The sequence below is a fragment of the Diadema setosum genome, chromosome 7 (assembly GCF_964275005.1).
Source record: "Diadema setosum chromosome 7, eeDiaSeto1, whole genome shotgun sequence".
NCBI classification, from domain to species: domain Eukaryota; kingdom Metazoa; phylum Echinodermata; class Echinoidea; order Diadematoida; family Diadematidae; genus Diadema; species Diadema setosum.
Window position 1 is genome coordinate 37852213 of NC_092691.1, and position 23730 is coordinate 37875942.

The following is a 23730-nucleotide window of genomic DNA, read 5'->3' on the forward strand; positions in this document are numbered from 1 at the left end:
CGCTGGATGAGGAGACTACTAGAAGCTATGACGTATGAGTGGACAACAATACAAAGAAAATATAAAGAAAATTCTACAAAAATCCATTTTTCACGAAAATTACAAATTCCGTCAACTTGATACTGACATATCTTAAGGGGAGCAATTATTCCCCATGCTTTCTGAAAGCGGTTAGTCAAGTGCTCTTTCATAATACTAGAAAAATGAATTTTTGTTGAATTTCCTGTATATTTTCTTTGTATTGTTGTCCTCTCATACGTCATAACCTCTAGTAGTCTCCTATTCCAGCGGTTCCAACACCAAAACTTTAAAAATTCATAACTTTTGCATCGATTGTCCGATTTTCCTCAAACTTTCACTGATGTGTTCTACTAATGATGCTGCTTTCACTCAATCCACATTGCTCTTAGGGTTTGCGTTCCCTTTAACTTGCACGAAGTTGACCTACGGTAGGCACAGTGAACTGTATACACATGTCTCATGACAGCTCACCAGCTACTGATGTCTCCAAGGAACAAAAGTTATACCAAAAGGTGACTAGACTGGGAAGCTACTGCACTGAACACACATCAAACAGATCGCCTAAAGTAAGCCACATCACCCAGTGGCACTGGGACATTCTTCAACCACTGGTTCCCCTCATGAAGTTGATCCGACGTGTCTATCCAGGAGCCCTGCGGGAGATAGACATCACGCTGCCTGTCTCCCTCGTCGAGGACAGGTGCCACGAGGAGGTCATCTCCCAGCATGAACTGCGAGTCGGAAATCAGAGCGTGGAAATCCATGGGTGCCACCCACCAAAGGGGTCTGACAAGTGGATCTCCCTTTTGCACAAAGTCTGCAACAAGCTCAGTTACTTTGTGAGCTACAGTGTTCTCATGGAAGGTGACCCACTTTTTCACTATCGCCTTTGTCTCGTCGTCATACTCTGATAGTATTGTGGGGATTTGCATTGCAGGAAAGAAAGCAGACAATTCTATGTATCGGATGAAAAGTTCCTTTTCTGGAAGGCAGTCTCCAGGCTGGGTGCATGCATCTTGAAGGACTTTGAGATCTGGCATAAAGTAAGGATAGCCCTGCACACCCAGTGTAAGAGCTGTAGGGATGATGGTCTTCAGGCCATTGTCATAGTCCCAGCTGGGTTCTTTGGGAATCATTTCGACCATCAGGGGAATACCTTGGGACTGATAAGCGCTACGAACAAATGGAGAGGCCAGCATATTCGCTAGGGTCGCGTACTTCATGGAGAACTCATCTGGATTCTGCAGGATTTCATTCATTTGGAAGCCCACGGGAAGATAGCTGGCTTGTCCATAGTCAAAGGTGAAGGCATCCAGCCCACTGTCCTTCATCAACTGAAGCTTCAACTTAAACCACTGGACGGCATGGTTACTGGACATGTCTAGTATAGCACCAATATCATTTTCCCACTTGGTGAGTCCAGGAACAAGATTCCTCGGGTCGCGCACCCAGTGCCCCTTCTCTTCACCCTCAATAAAGTTTGCTGACTGCGTGCTGCAATATGGCGTAACCTGGATGGCAGTCTTGAATCCTAGATCCTTCACAGCAGACATCAAGTCGGAAAGGTCACCAAAACGGCTACTATCAAAGGTGAGGTCACCTTCATGGGCAGAATAGGATGTCGGAATCTTTAACACCCCTGTATACCCAAGTTCTTGAAGTGAATCAGCGGCATCTATCAGAAAGGATTCATTCCAACTGGATTTGTCTTCAGGGGTGGCAAGGTTCCAGCGAGGGCTGGAAATTGAATAACTATCTGGGGATTCAGTAGCTCTTGTGACGTATAGATCACTCATATTCCTATGCACAGCTCTTATATCAGAGGCCAAGCACAATGAGTACTGGAGCAGCGCTTGATCTTGGGTTTTCCTCGGGAAAGAGTATCTAGTTTGACCAGCCTCAAAGCAAAGTTCTTGACTGTTAGCATCTACGCTGACAAAGAGAAAAGATGAATCATTAACACGCACGCCAAGTCCGTTGGAGGATAACCAGTAGCGTTCTGCAATGGGGCCAAATGTGGAGTCCCGATCCCCAGTGAGAAATGGCTCTGCTGACAAGTTTCTGGCTAACTCCAAGGGCCACTGCTGGTCTGCAACAACGGCACCTCCATACCAGTGTGAGTTTTGAAATGAAAAGCAATCTTTGTGTGTCACGTCCTTGTGAATAGCCGTCCAGGCAAAGTCATAGCAATCCATACTGTCCATCTCCTGCCAGTCAATTTCCAGCTGTCCGTATTCCCGCCACTCCAAGCACAATCTCTGATCAGTGGTCGTGGCACAAGTAGAAGGCGTCACACCTGGAAGATTCAACCCAACCCTACTGTGCGTGTAGTTCCTCCCCCTAAAGCTTACTCTTATGGTCTTGGTGTCTACATAGAACGTCAGCCGGCCCACTTTGTAGTGCAGTGGTGGCTCTGAGTAGAACAGTAAGACACATGTTGTGCCGGTGACAATGAGGAGGAAGAGAGTGATGACCATCAATTTGAGTTTGATTTCCCGTGGTGCTCTCAGAACCTTGGTTGGTTGGCTGATGTCCACATGTGACGGGTCTGCGACTGAGTTTGTCCGACTTCGCAATTCTACCTGAGTCATGCCATCATCCATGGACAGCTTTTCGTCACCGAGTCTGACCATTGAGTGACCATTACCATTCCTGCCTTCTGGAACTTCCTCAACTAAAAAGCGGGTTGACCCAACTGTTGATAATTCAAAGGAAGCAGAAAGAATTGTCTGGTGAACAACCCATAGCATAGGCCTATGAGAAGGAAGATTTCAACGTGCTAGAATTCTACTATAAACGAAGGTCATTCTTTATTTATAATGTAGTCTCCTCATACTCAAACTCAGTTTCCACAAGAGGCTTACAGTACATCTATACAGGCCTTTACGTTGATATACTTATTTTTAGTGTTGAGACTCAGATATAGTGAAAAGTACAGACACGACAGGTAGGCCTAGAAAGGCCAGGTAAATGTAATGATGCAGAAAAACAAGTCTTTACAGGAGACAGTCTTTACAGACAGGTAGGGCCTACCAGTAGATCCTCTAGTCACTAAACACATGATAGCCCGACCAGACGCTGTTACGCTATGCGAAAACAGCGTCTGACGAGCGCGGCATGCAGCCTCAAAGTGAGGAACCTCAACACAACTAGCACTACAAAACTTAAGAAAATGTATACTTTTCTCCTTTAAACAGAATACTGTACTCACGTTAAATGCATGTTTCTATTACAGAAGAATAGTTCGCCACACTGGGTCCATGGAGACCACTTGCGATAAGTCCGTGGAACAAATAAATGACACTTTCTGGCGCAATTCCTGACCGTCGGTACGTCGCGACGTACCATGTACAGCGACTGGGCTGTGTATACATGTAGTTAGGCCTGGCGTGAAAGATTGTGTACCGTGTGGACATGCTGGATATGATGATCAATTTCGGTAAGTTTCATTGCGTACATTTGAATACTGATAGCATCAGATGTAGAGTAAATATTGAAAAGTATACTCGTTGAGTTTGAGGTGACAAAAATGATGTTAAGTATCAAAATCCAAAGCTATCGTAATACGATTACGTCGCTCTCCTAGTGGTTGGTGGTCGCGCGCGTACAGCCCTGTCGCGACGTACCATGTACAGCGACTGGGCTGTGTATAGTTAAACACATGACAGCTTTGACATTACACATGTATATAATGGACAATCTTTCAAAACTTTTTCTTTCACAAAGAATGATAGATTCTACAGGGAAAACAGTTCTCATAATAATGCTTGCAGAACAGTGTCGATTCTTGCTCTAAAATGTACACATAGGCCCCTAGGTTATTCTACCCACTAATATTCACTTCAACTCTACTAGACTTCTAGTACTTAAGAGTTTTCACTTCACAGATTGTCCTAGATTTCTACAGTACGTAAGATTTATTGTTTGTCAGTCAGTATTTCTGAGGTTAGATCTACTTACCTCGCGTGTCTGCGCTCGAATTTATCGAGTATCTATCCATTCTTCTCCGACGTAGTAGTAGGGACGGCGTACAGTAACAAACAGCTGAGCTTAGATTAGAATGTATGGCCTAGGTCTCGCAGAATACAGCCGAATTTAACACCGGATTCCCTTTTTGAATAATAATTGCATACATTCACTCGGTGTAAACAAGGAGATAACCCTTATCCAAACCACGGCGTCCCTGATCTCTGTCATCTGATGCTGAAAGAGTCATCCTTCCCCTAATTGGGAAACAAGTTACTGTACTGGAGTGTAGTACATTACAAAATAAAAATGTGTCGGACATCACAGGCAGTGTCACACTAACGATTGATGCTATGCAAGCTGCGCTGATGAACGGCGTTTGTTCAGTAGCTAGCAGAGCGAGAAGTGAGGGTCAACTACACAAGTATTGCACAGTAGGCAACTGGGCAGGCGGCGAGAAGCGCTGGTGTACACCGGTACCGTAAAAGCAGTTCTTGGCACTGCCACAAATGACGCCCTCTGCCTGTGCAAGGAGCTAGCTACGTAATTCGGCTACTAGTATTTGGTTCATGCGCCAATGCAAGCGCCGCAGCTCCAGCGAAACTCTCTTCCTGATCCTCCCTCCCAAACATTTGATTGTATTATTTAGGCCGACAGTACCAATATATTTTAGATGAAAAAAAAAAAAATGCATCCTTTAGTGATTGGTTGACGCGAATAGGTATCAGAATATTGGCTTGGTTGGCAGTCGACACTCCATGGCATACTATTTGCAAAATGACAAGGCAAAGTCTTAGTTTTTTGTTTTTTTTTGACATTTTCCGAAGTAGGGCCAATATTACCTTGTGAAATGAAGTCAAACAGAAATTGTGACATCCAAAAAAAAAAAAAAAAAAAAAAGCGCGCTGTCTGTATGAAATGTATTTTCTAACAAAACAATTGTGACATCACGAAGCAATTCTGACATCGCGCGCTGCATCCTGTGAAAATGTAACAATTTCTAACAAAACAATTGTGACATCACAAAGCAATTCTGACACCGCGCGCTGCTTCTTACTGACACTGTAAATGTATCAATTTCTAACAAAGCAATTGTGACATCACAAAGCAATTCTGACATCGTGCTCTCCTCGTACTGTCAAAGTAACAATTTCTAACAAAACAATTGTGACATCATAAAAGCAATTCTGACATTGCGCGCTGTTTCTTCCCCAGTCTGTGAAATGTAACAATAAAAATGTCTAACAAAGCAATTGTGACACTCCACAAAGCAATTGTGACATCGCGCGCTGTTTCCATTGTCACTCTGTGAAACGTAACAATTATTTCTAACAAAACTATTGTGACATCACAAAGTTATTTTGACATAATGCGCTGCTTCGTTGTATACGGTCAACGTAGGATTCCTCTACAAGATCGCATCCACCACATGACTTCTTGCCTCACATTTCCCCTTCTTTTGTTTAATTTTTAGACCCAAAATAGAAAACAAAATAAACTGCGTAAGTTCGGTGCCTCCAAAAGTACTATTCACTGAGGGGCGCAGCCCCGAAGTGCATAGTACAATTTTTAGAGATTACCTCTGCTGACAGAAACTATGTATTTTGTAAAGATCCACGATTTCTCAACATAAGATACAGGTTGAAACCAAAATGGTCTGAGTGAAACTCATCCATCTGTGCGTTGGTTTATTAAATTCTCTAGTACTGTTAGTGCATTCTCTAGTACCTATAGTACACTTACTCGATCTATGTTAGTTGAGTAAACTGACGATAACAGAAATGATATTGATGATGATGACAATAACAATAATAATGACCGTAATAATAATAAGAGGGCCGCGGAACGTTTTTTCAAGGTGGGGGCTGCGGGACGGGGGTGGGGTGGGGAGGGGAAGGGGGTAAGGTCTTCTTTATTCCGAAGGTTCGTTATTTCAAAACACGCACATTTCGTAATACAGGCCTATACCTGATGTTCATTAATCCGAAAATAGATTGATCAGAACATGGCTTTATTCCGAAGGTTTGTGAGTCCGAAAATGAAATAATGTTTGTTATTCCATAGTTCGTTAAGTTCGTTGTTGTCCTTTTCGGCTTTGGTTTTATTTGGTGATGATAAACAATTTATCATCATTATAACGTGATCGACACATAGCACATGGATATGTGCTATGCGTACCGAATGATGCATGCGACCACCCCCCCCCCGCAACATTTGTGAAAAGCTCAAATCCGTCTTTTGTATTTAGGCCCTGCATAATCATAATACACAGGCAATGAATATACGCACAACGTGGATAGAGCACGGGTCTCTTGTCATGTCTTTCTGGTGGTAAACATCCAATATTAGTTCTGATATCATTCAAGTTGAGTCGTATATTGTTGAACGTGGAGGTTATAGGGGGGAGGGGGAGGGGTGAGTGGGTGAACTCTTGAAAGAGCAAACGTGCAAGGATGAATGTTGACATGGAAGGATAATACCTACATGCCAAGCCGTAAAGAGGCCCCTGTCGCTGGATAGGGTGTTAAGCCATACACAAATGAATAATGACCTGTCACATTCATGAGAGCACGCGCATGTATATGAGTACATAATGTCCATTCCACATTAGTTGTACAAGCAGTGGTGATCTCATTGACCGACTGTGCAAGTAAATCAAACTAGGTGCATCGTCATTACCAATCGTGTTGTGCTGAGTGAACTTCATTTAGAGTTGTTGTGATTCAAGGACCCGAAACTCTTCATTTTCGGAAGTGCGAGGTTATGAGGCAGCCACATATTGAGACCATTTTTTTTTTTTTTTTTGGAAAATGGCTAAACTGGAAACAACTTGACCAAAAACTCTGGCAGACTATGCCAAACATTAATTTTGTTGAAAAACAATCTTTGAGAACGGCGAGTACATGCCTGCTGAAACGTCGGGACTGGGCAGGCCCTTTTCAGGATCAAACACATACCCTAGAAAGAATAAGCCTTCTGCCACCCAACGTACTACCGCCACGGAAGCCTTCAAAGATTTCAGCCTTCAGAGATTTTAATCCGGGAAAACAAGCAAATAAACATTCAAACTTTTGAGATTTAGCTTGCAATACTGTTTCAATCGTAAATTCATCTCATTTCATTTATTTTCACTTAATAAAACATACATACATGAAAATGTGACAATAGTATGACAAGTATAACATGACAATGTGACAACACAAACAAACAAGCAAGCAAACAACCAACGTTATCAAGTAAAGGGGTTAATGAGAAGGCAGTTGGCCTTATTTAGAATTAACCCCGGGAAAGTAAATACAGGGTATTGTCTCTTCTTTCTGTAAACTACAATTGCAAAAAAAAAAAAAAAAAAAAAAGTCGGCACACGCCCGCACACACACATACACACACAAAGTTATAACAAAACATACATAAACACAAGATGCCATTTTCACAAACATACCCCATACATACGCTTGAAAATTTTCTTAAAACTTTTTTCCGTCTTCTTACATTTCGCATCAGAGTGAATAGAATTATGTTGATCTACCAAACTTCCTATTTCTTGGAAGAAAAACACCGGTCATTCAAATTACGAGTTGGCAGAATTTAAAGAGACGCGACCTTTATGCCGGTCACGTGACTACACACACCACATGTCGCCCATCATTCCCAGCGACTAGACAGCTGCACAAGGGTTCGCTGCATGCATTGCAAGAAAGTCTATTACAAAGCGCGCGAGCTACACACGAGTGCTACGCACAGAACTCTACAGACAGAGTTCTGTGGTGCCACGCCGCACCACCACGCGGCCACCACCTCACAGCGAAGTTGCATGCTAACCACACATGCTAGAGCACAGCGAGCTACAGCAGTGCATGCATGCAGCGCACGCGCACGCAATGATCATGCGTACAGTACATCTTTAATTCACGATACGTATTGCAGCGTGTTTAGTGAAGGTCAACATGGCTTCTGGCAACTATTTCGGTTTTACCCACGGGGGCACGCAATACAGGTCAGTAAAGACGCCACAGGTTATTGGAAAGCATTAGTAAGTATTCTGAGATGCATTTGAGTTGTGATTGTGCGTTTGATCTTAGTGCATTTTGAGTGTAAAGTTTGTCCGTCTCGAGCGTCTCGACTGCACCACCCGGCGTCGCATTCTTCTATCTGTGCACAATGTGGATGTCTACAATGTACCTGTGTGTTGTATGGTTGAGGGGTCTAGATATCGCGCACGAAAATTTGTGATGCTTTTATGATAGAAATTATTCCACAGTCGTACCTGGATTTCTCAATAAATATCACGAAAATGCAGAAAAATCACCTCCCAGAATCTCCTGATGATACGATGACGGAGTAATGCGCTGTCGCCGTTTGTATGTCGGACTTAATTTTAGGCAAAATTTGGCAGTGTATACAACCACACGCATGTGTCTTTACCATCCAGCCACACGAGTGTGGTTGTAGCCATGGCCAGACAGAGTCGCTGGATACAGCCACACTCGTGTGTAATGTACATGTACATAGGGATACACACACGGTACGGAGAAGATGATCACCGTGCATGCATGTCAAACACGTTAACGCCACACAATCATGATCAGCTTGCTCACAAAGTGATGACAGTAACCTCATTTTCATACCTTTTATTGTTGTCATTTTACAAATACATTTTTCGCTCCATTCTCATCGTGTTCGTTTGATATGATGGGTTTAGAATGAATAGCAAAGTTACAACTGCCGCTAAATTGGGGGACTTTGGATTGGTATCGCTAAACTGCTGGTGGTGTGCTAGCGGTCGCTCAGCGCAGCTGCAGCCCAGCCAGCGCAGTTGTGCCGGCCACCCGCCCCAGCAGGGACCCGGACCAGTGCGCCGGCTGCCTGCGTTCGCTGGATCGATCGTGGATGCGCGATTTGCGAGTACCCGAATGAACGAAGGCGAAGTCTCAATAACGACACGATGTATTAAAATCAATTGTAACTTTAAATTCACCTCATCAAATCAAGAAAATGAGAATAAAGTTCAATATGAAAAAAAGTAAATTTGTCTAGATGGTGTGATAATATTATATTAAATGGGATTAATCTAGGAGGCAGGTTCATGTTCATCGCTTTGCGGTGGTGCATGATCGCGTGTTGATGTGGCCGGCCACAAACATTCCCGCTACGCAATAAAAAGCTTCTTCGTGTGTGTGAATGTACATTACACACGAGTGTGGCTGTATCCAGCAACTAGGGCCATGGCTACAAGTTCACTCCACACTCGTGTGGCTGGATGGTAAAGACACACGCGTGTGGTTGTATACACTGCCTTAATTTTTTTGTGTTCAATTTCTCGGCTCGGGGTATGTAAAGGTCGCGCAGCTGCCCTATGTAGTTTCATGCGTGAAAGTGTCTGCCCCTCTCTGCGGCTGTAACGTGCTTCGGCTTTCGTAGAATATTATAAACGATCGATCGAACAAATTCTATCGGCTACGATCATATGAACGAGACAAGCGAGACAACACGTCTAAGCTACAACATCCTTAAAAAAAGATTTTAAGCTAAGGTAGGTAAATTACAAGGTAACGTTAAAATATTGGAAATTTAGTGAAAAATTTGTTCGAAATCAAAATTTCTTACCTGCTTCCTTCTCATGTTAAGCGATTGTCAAGTATGTTTATTCCATGGGCGTATCGGCAAATTTTGCGCTTAACAGTGTTAGTCCTACGCATAATATTGCTTGCTATACGCAGTTACGCTATGCGTGACCATTAAGTCCCTGCGCGAGATCTAGTACCCTTACTATATAGACCCTAGAAAAGCTGCAATGTGATACGCACTCCTGGGGGGCATTTCATGAAGTGTTTTGTCGGATATTTTGTCTGACAAACTGTTAAAAGCTACTAAAATCCTTGCATCTGATTGGCTGAGAGTAAATTTGTCTGACAAAGTTGTCGGACAAAATGCTTCATGAAATGCCCCCCAGTGCAGTGCCTGTGCGTAAATGCTGTGCATGTGCAGGATCAGTAGCTAGAATCCAATCCGTATTCGGGGTTCATGGCTGTCTCTGTAGTTAGATCTCGGCAGAACACTTGTCTCTGCGAACTGCATTTTTCAACCGTCTTCACTCAGAGGTAGACACTCACACACATGCATTTCTCAATTGATTCCTGTCCATGTCAGCTTGCCATATTGTATAGAACCAGGTCTATTTGTAGGCCTACCTTGTTTTTTAGCTCCTGGTTATAATTTGTAACTTTGCCTGGAAGATATGTCTCATTGGCTTGCTAATTTCACTCAGTTTCAGGTTTTGCAGGTTGCATGTGCCTCGGTCGTCCATGCATGAAGAGCAAGTTGTTTTGAACGATGACATGAAAGATTGCCGATATTGATTCATGATGTACATGTACGGTGCTAGTGAGTGTACTTTCACATAGAACTCCTCATCAATTCAAATGATCTCCAAACGTGCACAAACTCACCCCAGTTATTTAGTTGGCCCTCTAAACCTAAAGTAATTGCATGGGAATCTCCAAAGTTGAATAGAATTTAAGTTTTAACACTTTTACAAGTGCCGGAAAGTCAGAAAATCTACATCACGTTCAATGCTGCTCTGTATACAGCAGACAATCTGCACAGTACGAAAACTTTCAGCGCTTGCAGCAGTGAGGGTTGATTGTTTGATCTGAACTAAATGTAGCAATCACAGCGGCTCTTTCTCTGGTGTCTTTGAAAAGCTACAAAAAATGTGTTTTTCCCTTTTCCTCAGCCATGCACTAGTGGTAGCGGGCATAGCTTTTTCTGTAGAAGCTGCATAGCTGTTAAGCGCGTTCACACTTGTGTGCTGCCACTTATATCTTTCTCTTTTACTCTATCTCTTCTTTCATTTTCAGGTATTTCTAACTGATTATTCTTTCTTTCCTTCATGGGTTATCTTTCACTCCATCTACCTTTCTTGTTTTTGTCTCCAATTTCTTTCCTGGTAGTCCTACGTTTCGTTCTGATGTATTATTTTCGTTATTTTGTTTTTAACCTTTATAATTCTGTCTTTCCTTACTATTCATGTTTGCTTTCATCCAGTATTGATTCATCTGTCAATCTATTTATGTACCCATTGCATTTTTTTTCAATATTTATTTTTCTATTGTCTTCATCTTTTCTTTTCAAACATATGGCCATCTCTCCCTTACTTTCTTTCATAATGCAACTTCTCTTCTGTCTTTCCTTCCATTATCTTGTTTTTATTTCAAAGTGTGCTTTCTTTTTTGTAAACCTTTTGGTTCATTTTAACAGGTTTCTTCTTCTTTCATTCACACACATACACACACACACACACCACAACCCCAAACCTCAATCAGTCGCTATCACAATTCGGTACAATCTGAGAGAAAGGCGAGGAAAAAATAGTTGATAATAAGATATTTTTAAAGATACCATAGCAGAACTTGCTCTGATCACTATGAGATTGCTACATTCAGACCAATCGCTGTGAACTACAGCTGTAGCTCGCACTGCGATCGATACATTCCAACAAGTGTAAGAGTGTCAAAAAGGTGAAAATTCCATTTCTACTGGACTTGCATCTCACTCAGATGCAAATATTCGTGGTTGATGGATATTAAGAGTGAGTTTGTGCATGTTTGGAGATCAATTGAAGACGAGATGCGAAAGTACACTAGTGCCACAATGTACATGTATCAGACATCTGATTTGGTTCAGATGTGAGTCATTGCATATAAGCTATTGTGTGTTTCCTGTGATTTTGGTGCAATTTGGTTTTGTGGAATTTGAGACATACATACATGGGTACACAAGTACATTAGTGCCAAAAAATCTATTACTAAGAATCTATGACTTCAGTAAGTGGGTGGTTCAGGGACTTGTGGAAGATTCATAAGGAGCCTCCACTGTGAAGCTTCCACTTCAAGCTTCTTATAGTCTCTTGTAGTATGAATTGCTTTATTGTGTTGGGAGATGAATGGTGAGAAGAAAAATTGTTTCACTTCGTGTAGAGTGTAGAGCTCAACCTACTGCGTATACTGTATTGGGCCAAATACAGTTTGAAAGGAAACAAGTTTCCGTAAATCACCAAAGCATTTCTTGTTTGTTTGTTTGCTTATTTGTTTATTTGTTTGTTTGTTTGCTTATTTGTTTGTTTGTTTGTTTGTTTTTGCAATCATTGAACCATGAATTGTGTCAATAAGAGTATCGGGAGGGAAATGATGTCAAAAAGTGTCATAGATTCTGTGTGTAACCTTTTCACTTTCTAGAAATCAAGCTTGGTTTGCCCTAGTGCACATGTTAGTAGTTATTGTCCAGAATGAGTGACGGGACCACTTTTCCAACAGTACCAAGATCTGATAAAGTTGTTTTGATTTTGCTTGATACTTTAATGTAGTCAACCGCAGGCCACCACGTACACTGCACAGCATGCATCCGCTGCTCAAGGGACAACACAGCTGTTTCCTGCCCAAGCTACCCACCAAACTGTGTATGCATCATCAGCAACGCCTCGGCAGACTCAAACAGCCTCATATGAGACTGGATATGCAACAGCTCACCAGGCAGGAGGCTATGGTTATAGGTAAGCGATCAGCTCATGTGAACACAGTATTGGAATCTAAAGAGGAGATGCAGTCTTCGTAATCATCATTATCATCAAATGTGACTCTTACATTTAAGAGAGCAAAAATGTTTTGTGAGGTAATGAATACCAACTTTTCCTTTCAAACTATTAGTCTGCATGCAGCTCCCATCACCAAGATCTGACCTCTTTGCAGAACAAGTTAATAATCTATGTGTAGCATTCAAGAGAAGAGTGAATCTAGACAGTGACGCTAATCCTCCTCTCATTAACTTCCCATTTATGCCATAGCACTCCCCAGCGACAAGACCCGTCTCCAGCCCGCCAGACCACCCAGACCTACCAGGACAGCAGCTATGGTTTTGAGCCCTCTCCCAGTTCTGGGGCCTTTCAGAAGCAGACCTACTACCAGCCCCAGACCCATCAGCACTCGGGCAACGATTCCTACTTCTCCCAAACTCGCAAACTTGCTGGTAACTTTGCTTGGTTGTGTGTACATGCCTTTGCCAATTGTGGGTACCGGAAACATTGTGATATGAGTTGCTTGTTGGAAACATTTATAATGATTCAATTTTGCCATGATTAGTTTTAAAAAAAAAGTTGAAGCACCCTGAAAATATTTTGGATGAAGGTGTTTTGGATATTCATAGGAAAAATGAGAACTATGCCATGTTTCAAATTCAAATGTTTTCATTAACAGTGATTTCAAAAGATTTAGACCATGTTTATGTGTCGATTTTCAGCTTCTGCATGTCTATGTGGTATATTTGTTTATAATTATACCCCCTGGAAAAATGAATACATCAGTTAGAAAATTATCCATATTTTTTACCTGCGTAACTTCTATTTATCTCTTCTCCATGTGCATAGGTGGTAAAACCAACTCGGTTTACACCTCGGGCAGTGCTTCGGGGTATGGGGGTGGGCACCAGTCAATGAGCCAGAAGCAGTCCCAACCAAAGATTGCTCCTGTCGTCACCTATGCCTATGCTGCCCAGACCACTGCACCCACTTACGCCACAACATCGTCGTCCTCTTACTCTGGTCAATCTAAATACAGCGGTGAGATGATTATTCAAGTTGTCATGCTTTGAAAGTTGTACTGTAAAGATAGGCTGTAAGTTTTGAACTAAGGCTTACATGTACTTACTTGCAACCATAATTGATGTTATCAGCAGAGTACACTCTGCATGTCTGCGAATAGATGCTTTCACTTTCAAACCTGTACAACGCAACACAACACAATGCCTGAGTAAGCTGTGTTGTGTTTGTAAAGATTTGCACACTGCACCGAGACCATGCATCAGACTATGATTGTATGGACTCCTATCTGTGTGCCAGAGAAATTGATCGAGCTTGGAGAATTAGGGAGTCATGGCTTTATAAGCAGTGCCTGGACTCTCACCTGCCTCCTGGACATTACCTCCTAATAGAGGCCATTTTTATGCCTCCGCCACGAAGTGGTGCCGGAGGCATTATGTTTTCGGGTTGTCCGTCCGTCCGTACGTCCGTACGTACGTCCGTACGTCCGCTTTCGTTTACGCGATAACTTGAGTAATATTTACTGGAATTTTACCAAACTTGGTCCAAGTATGAAGTATGATGGGGCAATTATTTGATTAGATTTTGGGTGAAATCAGCTAAAGGTCAAAGGTCAAGGTCAAATCTTGAAATTGTATCCGTTTACGCGATAACTCAAGACTGGATGGAGCAAATTTCTCCAAACTTTGTTGGAGGATGATGTATGATGGGACAATTACTTGATTAGTTTTTCAGTGAAATCGGACAGAGGTCAAAGGTCAAAGATCAAGGTCAAATTCTAAAATTTATCTGTTTACGTGATAACTCAAAACTGGGTGAAGCAGCTTTCACCAAACTTGGTCCAAGGATGATGTATGATGGGACAATTAGTTGAGTAGATTTTAGTGACATTGTCAGGAGGTCAAAGGTCAAAAGGTCAAGGTCAAATGCTACAAATGTTGCAATTTCCCCCATATCTATGCAATGCCCGAAGGTATTTTCTTGAAACTTGGTGTGGACATGTACTACTGCGTAAAGATTCTCCAGAGAGAGTTTCATATCATAAGGTCAAAGGTCAAAAGGTCAAAGGTTAGGTGAAAATGTTGCAATATTACTTTTCTCGCAAATGGTTCAATGTATCTTCGTGGAACTTGGTACATATGCATGTATTGTCTGGCAGGGATTATCTAGGGAATTTAGGGGTCATGGATCAATAGGGGTAAAAGGTCAAGGTCAACTCCTCAAAATTTTACTATTTCCCTCATATATTAGTATATACAATGCTTGCATTATTAGTTTCAAAACTTAATACATGCATTACCTAATGGAGATTCTCCGGGAAATTTCCAGCCAGAAGGTCAAAGGTCAAAGGTTAAGGGTCAAAGGCCAGGTTTCAATCCCCCCCCCCAAAAAAAAAAAAAAAAAAAATCTATTTTGTACCGTCATCACACTCTTTCTTCGTACCTTGGAAATTACTCAATGCATAAACTTCCCCAAAATTCCCCAAATTTGTGTACCTGCACTCTTAGAAAATCATAGCAAACCCAGTTCAAGACATTTCTGACAAACCTGTCATTTCAATATTTTACCAGTTATGTGAAACTGTCATGGAGCACATATTGTGAAGATATTGTACTATACGCCTATTGGGAGAATCATGCATTATGGCGGAGGCATCAGTCGCCATAGCGACATTTCTAGTTTGTAAAGCTTCTTGAAATGTTCGGCCAAATATTTGTAGTGAAGCATACGAATTTAAAGTAAGAGTTCACGGTAGGTGAAGTAATTTGAACTGTTATAGAATATCCAAGGTAAGGCAAGTAAAGAATGCAGACACTTGCGAATGTACGTTCAGCATGAATTCGTGTTGGGATTTTGTTATAAGTGCTATGGTTGAACAGAGAGTATTGCTTGTTCTGTTTTGTCTGTTCTTGACATCTAAGTACATATGTAATGATACAAGGAGATTTCTTCATCTCATCATGCCTTTGTTCTCATATGCTAAATGTCTCTAAGGCTTTGTATAACCCTGGGTATGTGGATAAACCAGTTGATATTCCTAAATGGTATGTTTGCGGTGAAAATGAATAGAACTAATCCTGGCTTCACTCTGAGTGACATCCGTGATGTCAGTGGATGTTGGTGATGAAATAGGGTCTTGTTTGTGACACTTGGTTTAAAGTCTGTATGTTGTGAAAGTTGACCAAAGATACTGTGGAAGGGGTCACCTAACTTTTCCTTTTGTGCTATTCCATCATGAATACCCCCCTCATTCTGCGACAGGCGGTGGTGGTGGAGGCAGCAGCAGTGGGGGTAGCAACCAGTATTCCAGTTACGACGCAGCCATCTACTCAGCGGCCACCTCCTACTACCAGCAGCAGCAGACGGCCAAGATGGGCAACCAGTGGGGCCAGGGCTACAAGGGGGGCATGAAGAAAACCCAGCCCCCATTCCAGGCCAACAAGGGCAAGGAGAAGCCCCCACCAAAGCCCACTCAGCTCCACTACTGTGATGTCTGCAAGATCAGCTGTGCAGGGCCCAGGGTGAGAACACTGCAATGCAGGAATTTAAGCATTTCAGTTTTTGCCAAACTGGCATGTATTTTGCCATCCTGCAATTATAGGAATAGACTAGAACATGTCTTTCAGCTAAGATGGTCTGTGGTATTTATATGCAGTAAACAGAGTAGAAATAAGTAGATAATTACTTACATTTATCGTCACATGTCATGTCAGAGGTCATGGACAAATGTCACTATACTTTTGTCCCTTTCCTCTTGAGAGGTCAAAATTCACGTCCTGCTCAACGTGCTGAGGTGTTCCTTTTTACATGTTCTAAAACATATGCCACAAGTTAGTTTATCCTGCAAACTTGCTACAATCTTGATATTCCTGTTGTCAAAGGTTGTCTTCCCGTTTGCAGAAAGTAAGATATCCCCAATGCCTACTGGATTTCTCTGCCTTGCATGATTACTTTGCTTGGTAGAAATGTCTACAGGTACAGGCTTTAATTTGTGGAATCATTCTTCTGTTTATTCCCTCCTGCATGTGAATCACATCATATGGGTACATGCTTCTTTGTTAGCCGAAGAAGACATTGATACAAAATCAGTGAAATTAATGCAACAAGTCTCCTGAGGCCCTTCAATCCCCCCCCCCTTTTTTTTGGGGGGGGGGGGGGATGAGGGGAGAGGGGGGAGGGGGTGTCAGAGTGAGACTTAACAACTTTGCTAAAGGAAATATCACATAGCATGTATTTCCCATTCTCAGTGTCAGCACAACATTCCCTGACCTTAATGACTTTTGTTTCAAAGTTGAATGTTGGGTACATAGTTACCTCCCATGAAGGTGGTGTGTCTGATTATGCGATTGTACTAAAAACAGATAATCATTTAAATGAAGCAGTGCTGTGAACTAAATGTTCATCTTTATTGCCATCATTATCCTTTTGGACAGACTTACAAGGAACATCTAGAAGGGCAGAAACACAAGAAGAAGGAGGCGGCGAGTAAGAGTGGAACGAGTGTCAACCTGCCAAGCAGCAGGTCTGGGGTTCAAGCCTACCGCTGTGAACTCTGTGACGTGTCATGCACTGGGCTGGATGCCTACAACGCCCACATCAGGGGAGCCAAGCATCAAAAGGTGAGACATTTTTCTTCTGACATAGGGAAGGTGGATGAATGAAGAAGGCACTGTTATAGTAAGACCAACACTAATTTGTGTAGTTTATTCAATATTGATACTGCTCTTCCAGAGGGCCTTGTCATTTCTATACATCCAGCATTGCTGGATAACCATTTTTACATCTGGGTCAAGGAACTAACACTGTGTCCAAGGAAATTTGCACCAAGAAGGATACAACCTCTGAATCTCTTCTTTCTGTGTTCTGGCCTTGTGTGTCGTGATGCTCTCATACTCTCATGCAACACTGGGGGTGTCAGTAATGTGTAGTAGCATCGAGATCTCAGCTTTTGGTTCTTGTATCTCTAGAACATTCAGGAACGTGAGAAGAAGATGACAAACACATGTTTGAAAATGATACGATGATACAGTCCTCCGTTACCTAGTAGATAGGTGAGAAGTGTAGTTTCGCTTGTAATGACTTGCTGTGGTGCCTGTTTTGATTCAGGTGCTGAAGTTACACACCAAACTTGGCAAGCCCATCCCGTCCGCAGAGCCCGTGAAGATTGGTAACCAGGCAACTGCGGCTTCCGCTGCCACCGGTAATGGGAAGGCCACTGCTGCTGCTGGCAAGGGGGCAGCCAAGGCCGCTCAACCTGTCAAGAAGATGGTCACTCCAAAGATTACATTTGTTGGTGAGAAGAATGTGTGTCCTCGTAAAATGTTGCTTCTTTCACCCTCATGTCCATATCAGAAGCATAGCCAAGTGATAGCTAAAACTAATTCAATTTGTATAATCTACAGTAGAGACGATAGGTCAGTATGCTGGGCAAATTTTTGCACAAATGCATTCTATAAGGTGGCCTTTTATTTATGGTAAGGGGCCAAGTCATGTGCAAGAGTGTATTGAGATCGACACATTTCATGTGTCTATTGAGTACTATTGATTGAAGCTTGGTTTTAACTGTTTTGTATATTTTGTGGTTTTACCTAAGAGGCCAGTGCTGTCCAGTTCAAAAGTTTGTTTCTGTAACATGGTTGACATCATGTTCTGCATATAAAGATTATGTGTGAATTTTGCTTAAGTTTAAAAAGATGAACATGAACATGTACAAATTTTTGTCAAAGTGCTACCAAATAACAGAGAACTTCTTTCAGTATTAGTCAAATGGCTTTTAAAGGACTAAAGTGGCACCTTAGAACTGCTGTTTCTAGCATATTTATTCATATTTCCTCCTGCAGGTGGTAGTAAACTGACAACCACTGGTACTGCTGAGACTGAGAAGAAGGTGGACACCAAGGCAGGCTCTACCGCCAGCAAAGCCCCAACAACTGCTGCCACTCCGGCTCAGAGTGAAGGTGCAGAATGCTTGAATTTTGTTATATGTACGGAAAGAAAAAGCTAGGGAACTCCACTTTGAAAACTGCACTGTTATTTTAAGGAGAGATGTATGTTCTTGTTCTCATAGCGATAGAGAATTACTCAATTCACTGTGATCATTCAATTGAAGCATTTTTGGCTCACTTCGCATGTAGACTTCTTGAGCATGTTTCATATCACCATGTGTTTTCTGTTCTTTGACTTCTTCATAAGTGAATTGTACCTCCACAAGATAATTGGTTCTTCCATTTGCCACATGTTGAATGAAAAGTGTTCTCATTCAATATACAACATTGAAATAATGAGAGAGCTGTAGACAAAACTTATACATGCAGGCATAATGCATGGGTTTTGTATTGAAAACTAGATGAAATCATATCACACTCGTCTCTGCACAAAAGAATTTTTAAGTATTAACTTCTTGTGATACTGCTGTAATGTGCTTCAGATTTTCTAAATGGAGTTTTTGGTCTTGCGGTCAAAGATTTCAAGGACATGAAAATGTTCTCTTTATTCAAGGCATAATGAATCATTTGACAAAACCTCATCTAGTGTCGTAAAAGGATGCTCTTAACTAGAACAGTGTTGGTCTACTGTGTGGTGTACTGTGTGTGAATGACACAATGATTGCTGTTTCTCCCCTTGGCTGCCCACAGAGAAGGACGACCCCATGGATGTGGAGAAGGACATCCAGCCTGTGGGTGAGGACTACATCGAGGAGCTGAAGAATGACGACGGCAAACTGGTCAGCTTCAACTGCAAGCTGTGCGAGTGCCAGTTCAACGACCCCAACGCCAAGGAGATGCACATGAAGGGACGCAGGCATCGACTCCAGTATAAGGTCAGTTGGGGAACGGTAACATCTCTCTCTGTCTGCATGCCTCGTGCACACAGCAACTATTCAAATTGGGATGCTATAAATGTAAGGCTTACTAATTAATGGAACTCTTTGCAAGCATCTTTGGTGGCAATGCTTTATTCAAGATGGGTACCTAAAATATTACCAATATTCCTGTTATAGCCCTTTTACTCTAGGAAGATCAAGCATACTAAAGACTTCACTGTCTTGGTATCATTGAGACTTGCTACAGTGTGATTTCATCGTCATGAGCGATTGTTTTCACATCGCAGATAGTAAGATATCCTCATTACATTTGGACTACTGTAAAAGTGAATATTTTCACGCGACTAATTTTTCGCGCTAGGCCGGGTCAGAAGAGTTTCGCGTGTTTTTAATTCCGCGGAATCAAGACATCACGCACAGGAACGTATGGCAAGCAAAAATATTCGCGTGTTTTTATTTTCGCGCTAGTTTCTGGTTGCGCGAAATGCGCGAAAATTTCAACACCGCGAAAATTTCCACTTTTACAGTATTCTGCCTCAGGACAGATGTGTAGGCATGTTTTAGTTTTAAAATGTAGATTGCAGGAGATGATGAACATTCCCATATATAGGAGCAAAATTCTAGTATCTGCATATCTGTTTTCAGCAACTTATCAGTGGTTTGACTGTAAATTGATGTAAGTAATCAATTACTACAAAGAACTCTCAGCAGAAGATGACAAAAGCATGAAAGTCAGTGATTTTGAGTACGCAGCGAGATGATGTTTAATGGTTGCATGTCCGTGTCACTGAGCAGAAAAAGGTGGATCCCAGCTACCCGGTGGACATCAAGCCCTCTGCCCGCTCCCGCAAACTTCAAGAGGACAAGCTGAGACGACAGATGGCCAAGGAAGAGTTCATGAGGCAGAGACAGGAGGAGTTCCAGTGGAGAGAGGAAATGAGGTGAGAAGGAGGAAAGGGGGATGGTGTGCAAGTTGTAATGTATCATTTTACTTTCACCTGTCTTCATGTATGTGACTGTGCATCACAAAACCAACAAAAAGTCACACGCCCTGATTTTACGTGAGGACTTTCGTGAGTTTTTCCAAGTGTTTTCTGCAAGAGCAATCCTTCTACATAGTTCTGAAGTTTGGAATTTTTCAACGATACACTTGAACACTTTTTTTTTTTGTCCCCGCCGAACGAGTTCGAGCAGGGGTCCGTCCGTGCGTCCGTGCGTCCGTCTGTGCGTCCGTCCGTGCGTCCGTGTGTGCGTCCGTGTGTGATCAAAATGTTGCTACTTCTCTGTCATTTATGAGCCAATTTTGATTCTGTTTGCTTTATATGATAGCACTACATGGGAGCTTTAAAACTTCTACACAGAATTTCAGTTGTGACCTTTGACCTTGACCTTTGACCTATATTGTACATTTTGCTACAAAATGCTACTCCTTCGCCATTTCTAACCCGATTTCGATTCCGTTTGCTTTATGTGATGGCACTAGGTGAGGGCTTCAAAACTTCTACACAGAATTTTGACCTTTGACTTCTTTGACCTTTGACCTTGATTTTTGACCTATATTGTACATTTTGCTACAAAATGCTACTCCTTCGCCATTTCTAACCCGATTTCGATTCCGTTTGCTTTATATGATGGCACTAGTTGAGGGCTTCAAAACTTCTACACAGAATTTTGACCTTTGACTTCTTTGACCTTTGACCTTGATTTTTGACCTATATTGTGCATTTTGCTACAGAATGCTACTCCTTCGCCATTTCTAACCCGATTTCGATTCCGTTTGCTTTATATGATGGCACTAGTTGAGGGCTTCAAAACTTCTACACAGAATTTTGACCTTTGACCTTGATTTTTGACCTATATTGTGCATTTTGCTACAGAATGCTACTCCTTCGCCATTTCTAACCCGATTTCGATTCCGTTTGCTTTATGTGATAGCACTAGGTGAGGGCTTCAAAACTTCTGCACAGAATTTTGACCTTTGTCTTCTTTGACCTTTGACCTTGATTTTTTACCTATATTGCACATTTTGTTACAAAATGCTACTTCCGGCGGGGACATATATTACGCCTACTTTTCCTTGTTTTTCTTAGAGTATAGTGATTACATATGTCATAGAGGCCCCCTTTTATTTCTTGAAAATCTTTTATCACACTCTTCACTTGAAACTCTAATACCTTGTGAAAGAATGATGGTAAAGCTTTAAAAGTTGTTAGTAGTTGTGGATAGAATATGTTGATAGAGCATGCTCAATTTCAGCTAAATCTAATAATCCCTCCATAGTTGTTGCTGTAGTGTTTTACATCCTGTTTTTTGGTTCCATTCATTGAACAGCTAGCACAGCTTGATGGCTTAAGCACTTGAATGGACCCTATACTCTAAAGCCTCTTTTATCAGTATGCACTTTTCCAGAGTGTGGCTTTCTTCCCAATGTCTAGTTAGGTTAGGAGAGTCCATTTGAGTTGAGTTACACATCATGTTAAAGCCTAAAGTCTGCTCATGAACTTATGAATAATTCCGTGATAACCTGACATTTATTTTACGTAGAGCTATTTCAATTTTTAGTTAATTCCCTTGTGTTTGAGGAGAGTTGTGTAATGAAACGCACTGACAGAAGTGCTGAATTTGCATGCCTTGATGTGCAGAAATTTGTAAATTAATCACAAGTATCAATTGCCCTCTTGTATTAGACCTTGGATCAAGTGGATCAAGTAGTTAGCCTCGGATCAAGGAATGTGTTGTTCATTTTATTTGACCTGGTACAGTTCTTGCCCATTAACTCTGCAAACTTGCTACAGTCGTGATGCCACCATCATTACAGATTGTCTTCCCGTTTGCACAAAGTAATATATCCCCAATGCCTTCTGAACGTTTTTCGCCTTGCTCAGCTATCATGCTTGGTGGAAACTTCGTCAGGTACAGCAAAAAATGTAAAACATTCATTTAAGCCTGAGCCATTTAGTATTGGTGAAGTATGTTGTGTTTAAGGGTTGTCAGTCTAAGAATGCAGAGTTATGCTTGTGGTATCTACTAAAAGTTTTGATTTTAAAAAAATGAACCAAGTAGTATACTTGTAACCATATGATGGCTGTGTTTGCTGTCAGTATTTTTGTTTGAGATGATTATAAGCTCATGAGCTTAAGTTTACGTCTGTCACCAGTATTGCCAAATTGACCTCAGACATTAACAGTTAGTGCTTTACCAATCAGTTAACCTGGACATGTTGAGATACATCATCTCTTCAGCCAATGAAAGAGCCATCTCATGTTAATTTCCTGTCTGTGCACATTTTGTTATCCTTGTGTAGGCGTTATGAGGAGGACTTGTACTGGCGTCGCATGGAGGAGGAGCGCTACTGGGAAGAGCGCAGGCGATTTGAGAAGGAGATGGAGTACTTTGAATGGCAGCGTCGTCGTGGTGTCCACCTGCCCCGCCCCTTGCCACCCAAACCACCCATCCCTGCGGAGGCGTCCGCCATGCAGGTGAAGCGCGCGGAGACAGAGATCGACCGCCACGTCATGGCAAAGCACGGCGCCATCTACCCGACAGAGCAAGAGGTATGCTGAGAGAGACCAGTGAGGGAAAAGGTTCACTACAAGCAAGATTCATTATGGTGTTATCGGGATCAGAGATTACTTGAATATGCATATGCTTCAAGATGTTTTGTATACAATAGATTACAACAATGTTTGGTTATGCTTTGAACACCTGGCGGTGTGTGGTAAGCCCTAAGTGGGCAATGCTCTTTCAGAATGATATTTGGTCACTTGAGGATGAGAAGTTGCGTCATGAAACTCAAATTGCACAGTTAGCTCATATATTTACTGTACCACATGTTTTGTGGAAGAAATCACTCTTGATTGATCCTGGAGGGGAAAAAGAGCATGATGCATGATCCCTTTCAGGACCACAACTTCACACAACATCATTGACAAATGGTGCTGTATAGCTGCTAGTTGTATGAACAGTTAATGTTAGTCATAGGCCTATATCCTAGTTTTAGGTGACAGAATGAGTTTCTAAAGCATAGTCATTTGGACTAAAGGGGGCTGGTAAACTTTGGAGATTTAGGGTGCAAACTTGCTACAATCTTGGTGTGACCATCATCAAAGGTTGTCTTCCCGTTTGCAAAGAGCAAGATATCCCCAATGCCTTTGGGTCTTTCTGCCTCACATTCTTCCTGTTGTTTGGTAGAAACTTCCTTAGGTACATGTGTAATTTGTATGTAGCATCTCTGTGTCCACCATCCACATTTGCCAAGCCCTCCTGCATGCTTTTCTTAACCCTTATGTGTGTATATGCTTATCTTGCCTTTGCCGAGCCCTCCTGC

General features: G+C 42.0%; 2 protein-coding genes across 6 annotated transcripts in view; one reads left to right on the forward strand and one right to left on the reverse strand.

Annotated features, from left to right (window-relative positions):
* Window positions 1-424: 424 nt before the first annotated feature.
* On the reverse strand, window positions 425-4192 carry LOC140230886 (myogenesis-regulating glycosidase-like). Its single transcript, XM_072311031.1, has 2 exons — window positions 3982-4192; window positions 425-2716 (listed from the first exon to the last, which is right to left on the reverse strand). Exons 1-2 carry the CDS (start codon window positions 4019-4021, stop codon window positions 570-572), a joined length of 2187 nt encoding a protein of 728 aa, XP_072167132.1. The 5' UTR covers window positions 4022-4192; the 3' UTR covers window positions 425-569.
* A 3721-nt stretch (window positions 4193-7913) lies between these two features.
* LOC140231323 (zinc finger RNA-binding protein-like) overlaps window positions 7914-23730 on the forward strand; it is a 29732-nt gene continuing 13915 nt past the window's right edge. For 3 of the 5 annotated variants that reach the window (XR_011901434.1, XM_072311475.1, XM_072311476.1), the window contains exons 1-11: window positions 7921-8020; window positions 12353-12538; window positions 12830-13011; window positions 13409-13600; window positions 15842-16101; window positions 17014-17199; window positions 17687-17873; window positions 18421-18537; window positions 19216-19400; window positions 20199-20344; window positions 22708-22957. Coding sequence is in view for 4 of the 5 variants with exons in the window: in XM_072311475.1 (XP_072167576.1) it covers window positions 7935-8020; window positions 12353-12538; window positions 12830-13011; window positions 13409-13600; window positions 15842-16101; window positions 17014-17199; window positions 17687-17873; window positions 18421-18537; window positions 19216-19400; window positions 20199-20344; window positions 22708-22957 (1977 nt within the window). In the remaining variant the exon portion in view is untranslated. Of the gene's footprint in view, window positions 8021-12352; window positions 12539-12829; window positions 13012-13408; window positions 13601-15841; window positions 16102-17013; window positions 17200-17686; window positions 17874-18420; window positions 18538-19215; window positions 19401-20198; window positions 20345-22707; window positions 22958-23730 lie in introns of all 5 variants that reach the window. The other 2 variants (XM_072311477.1, XM_072311478.1) reach the window with 1 other exon arrangement.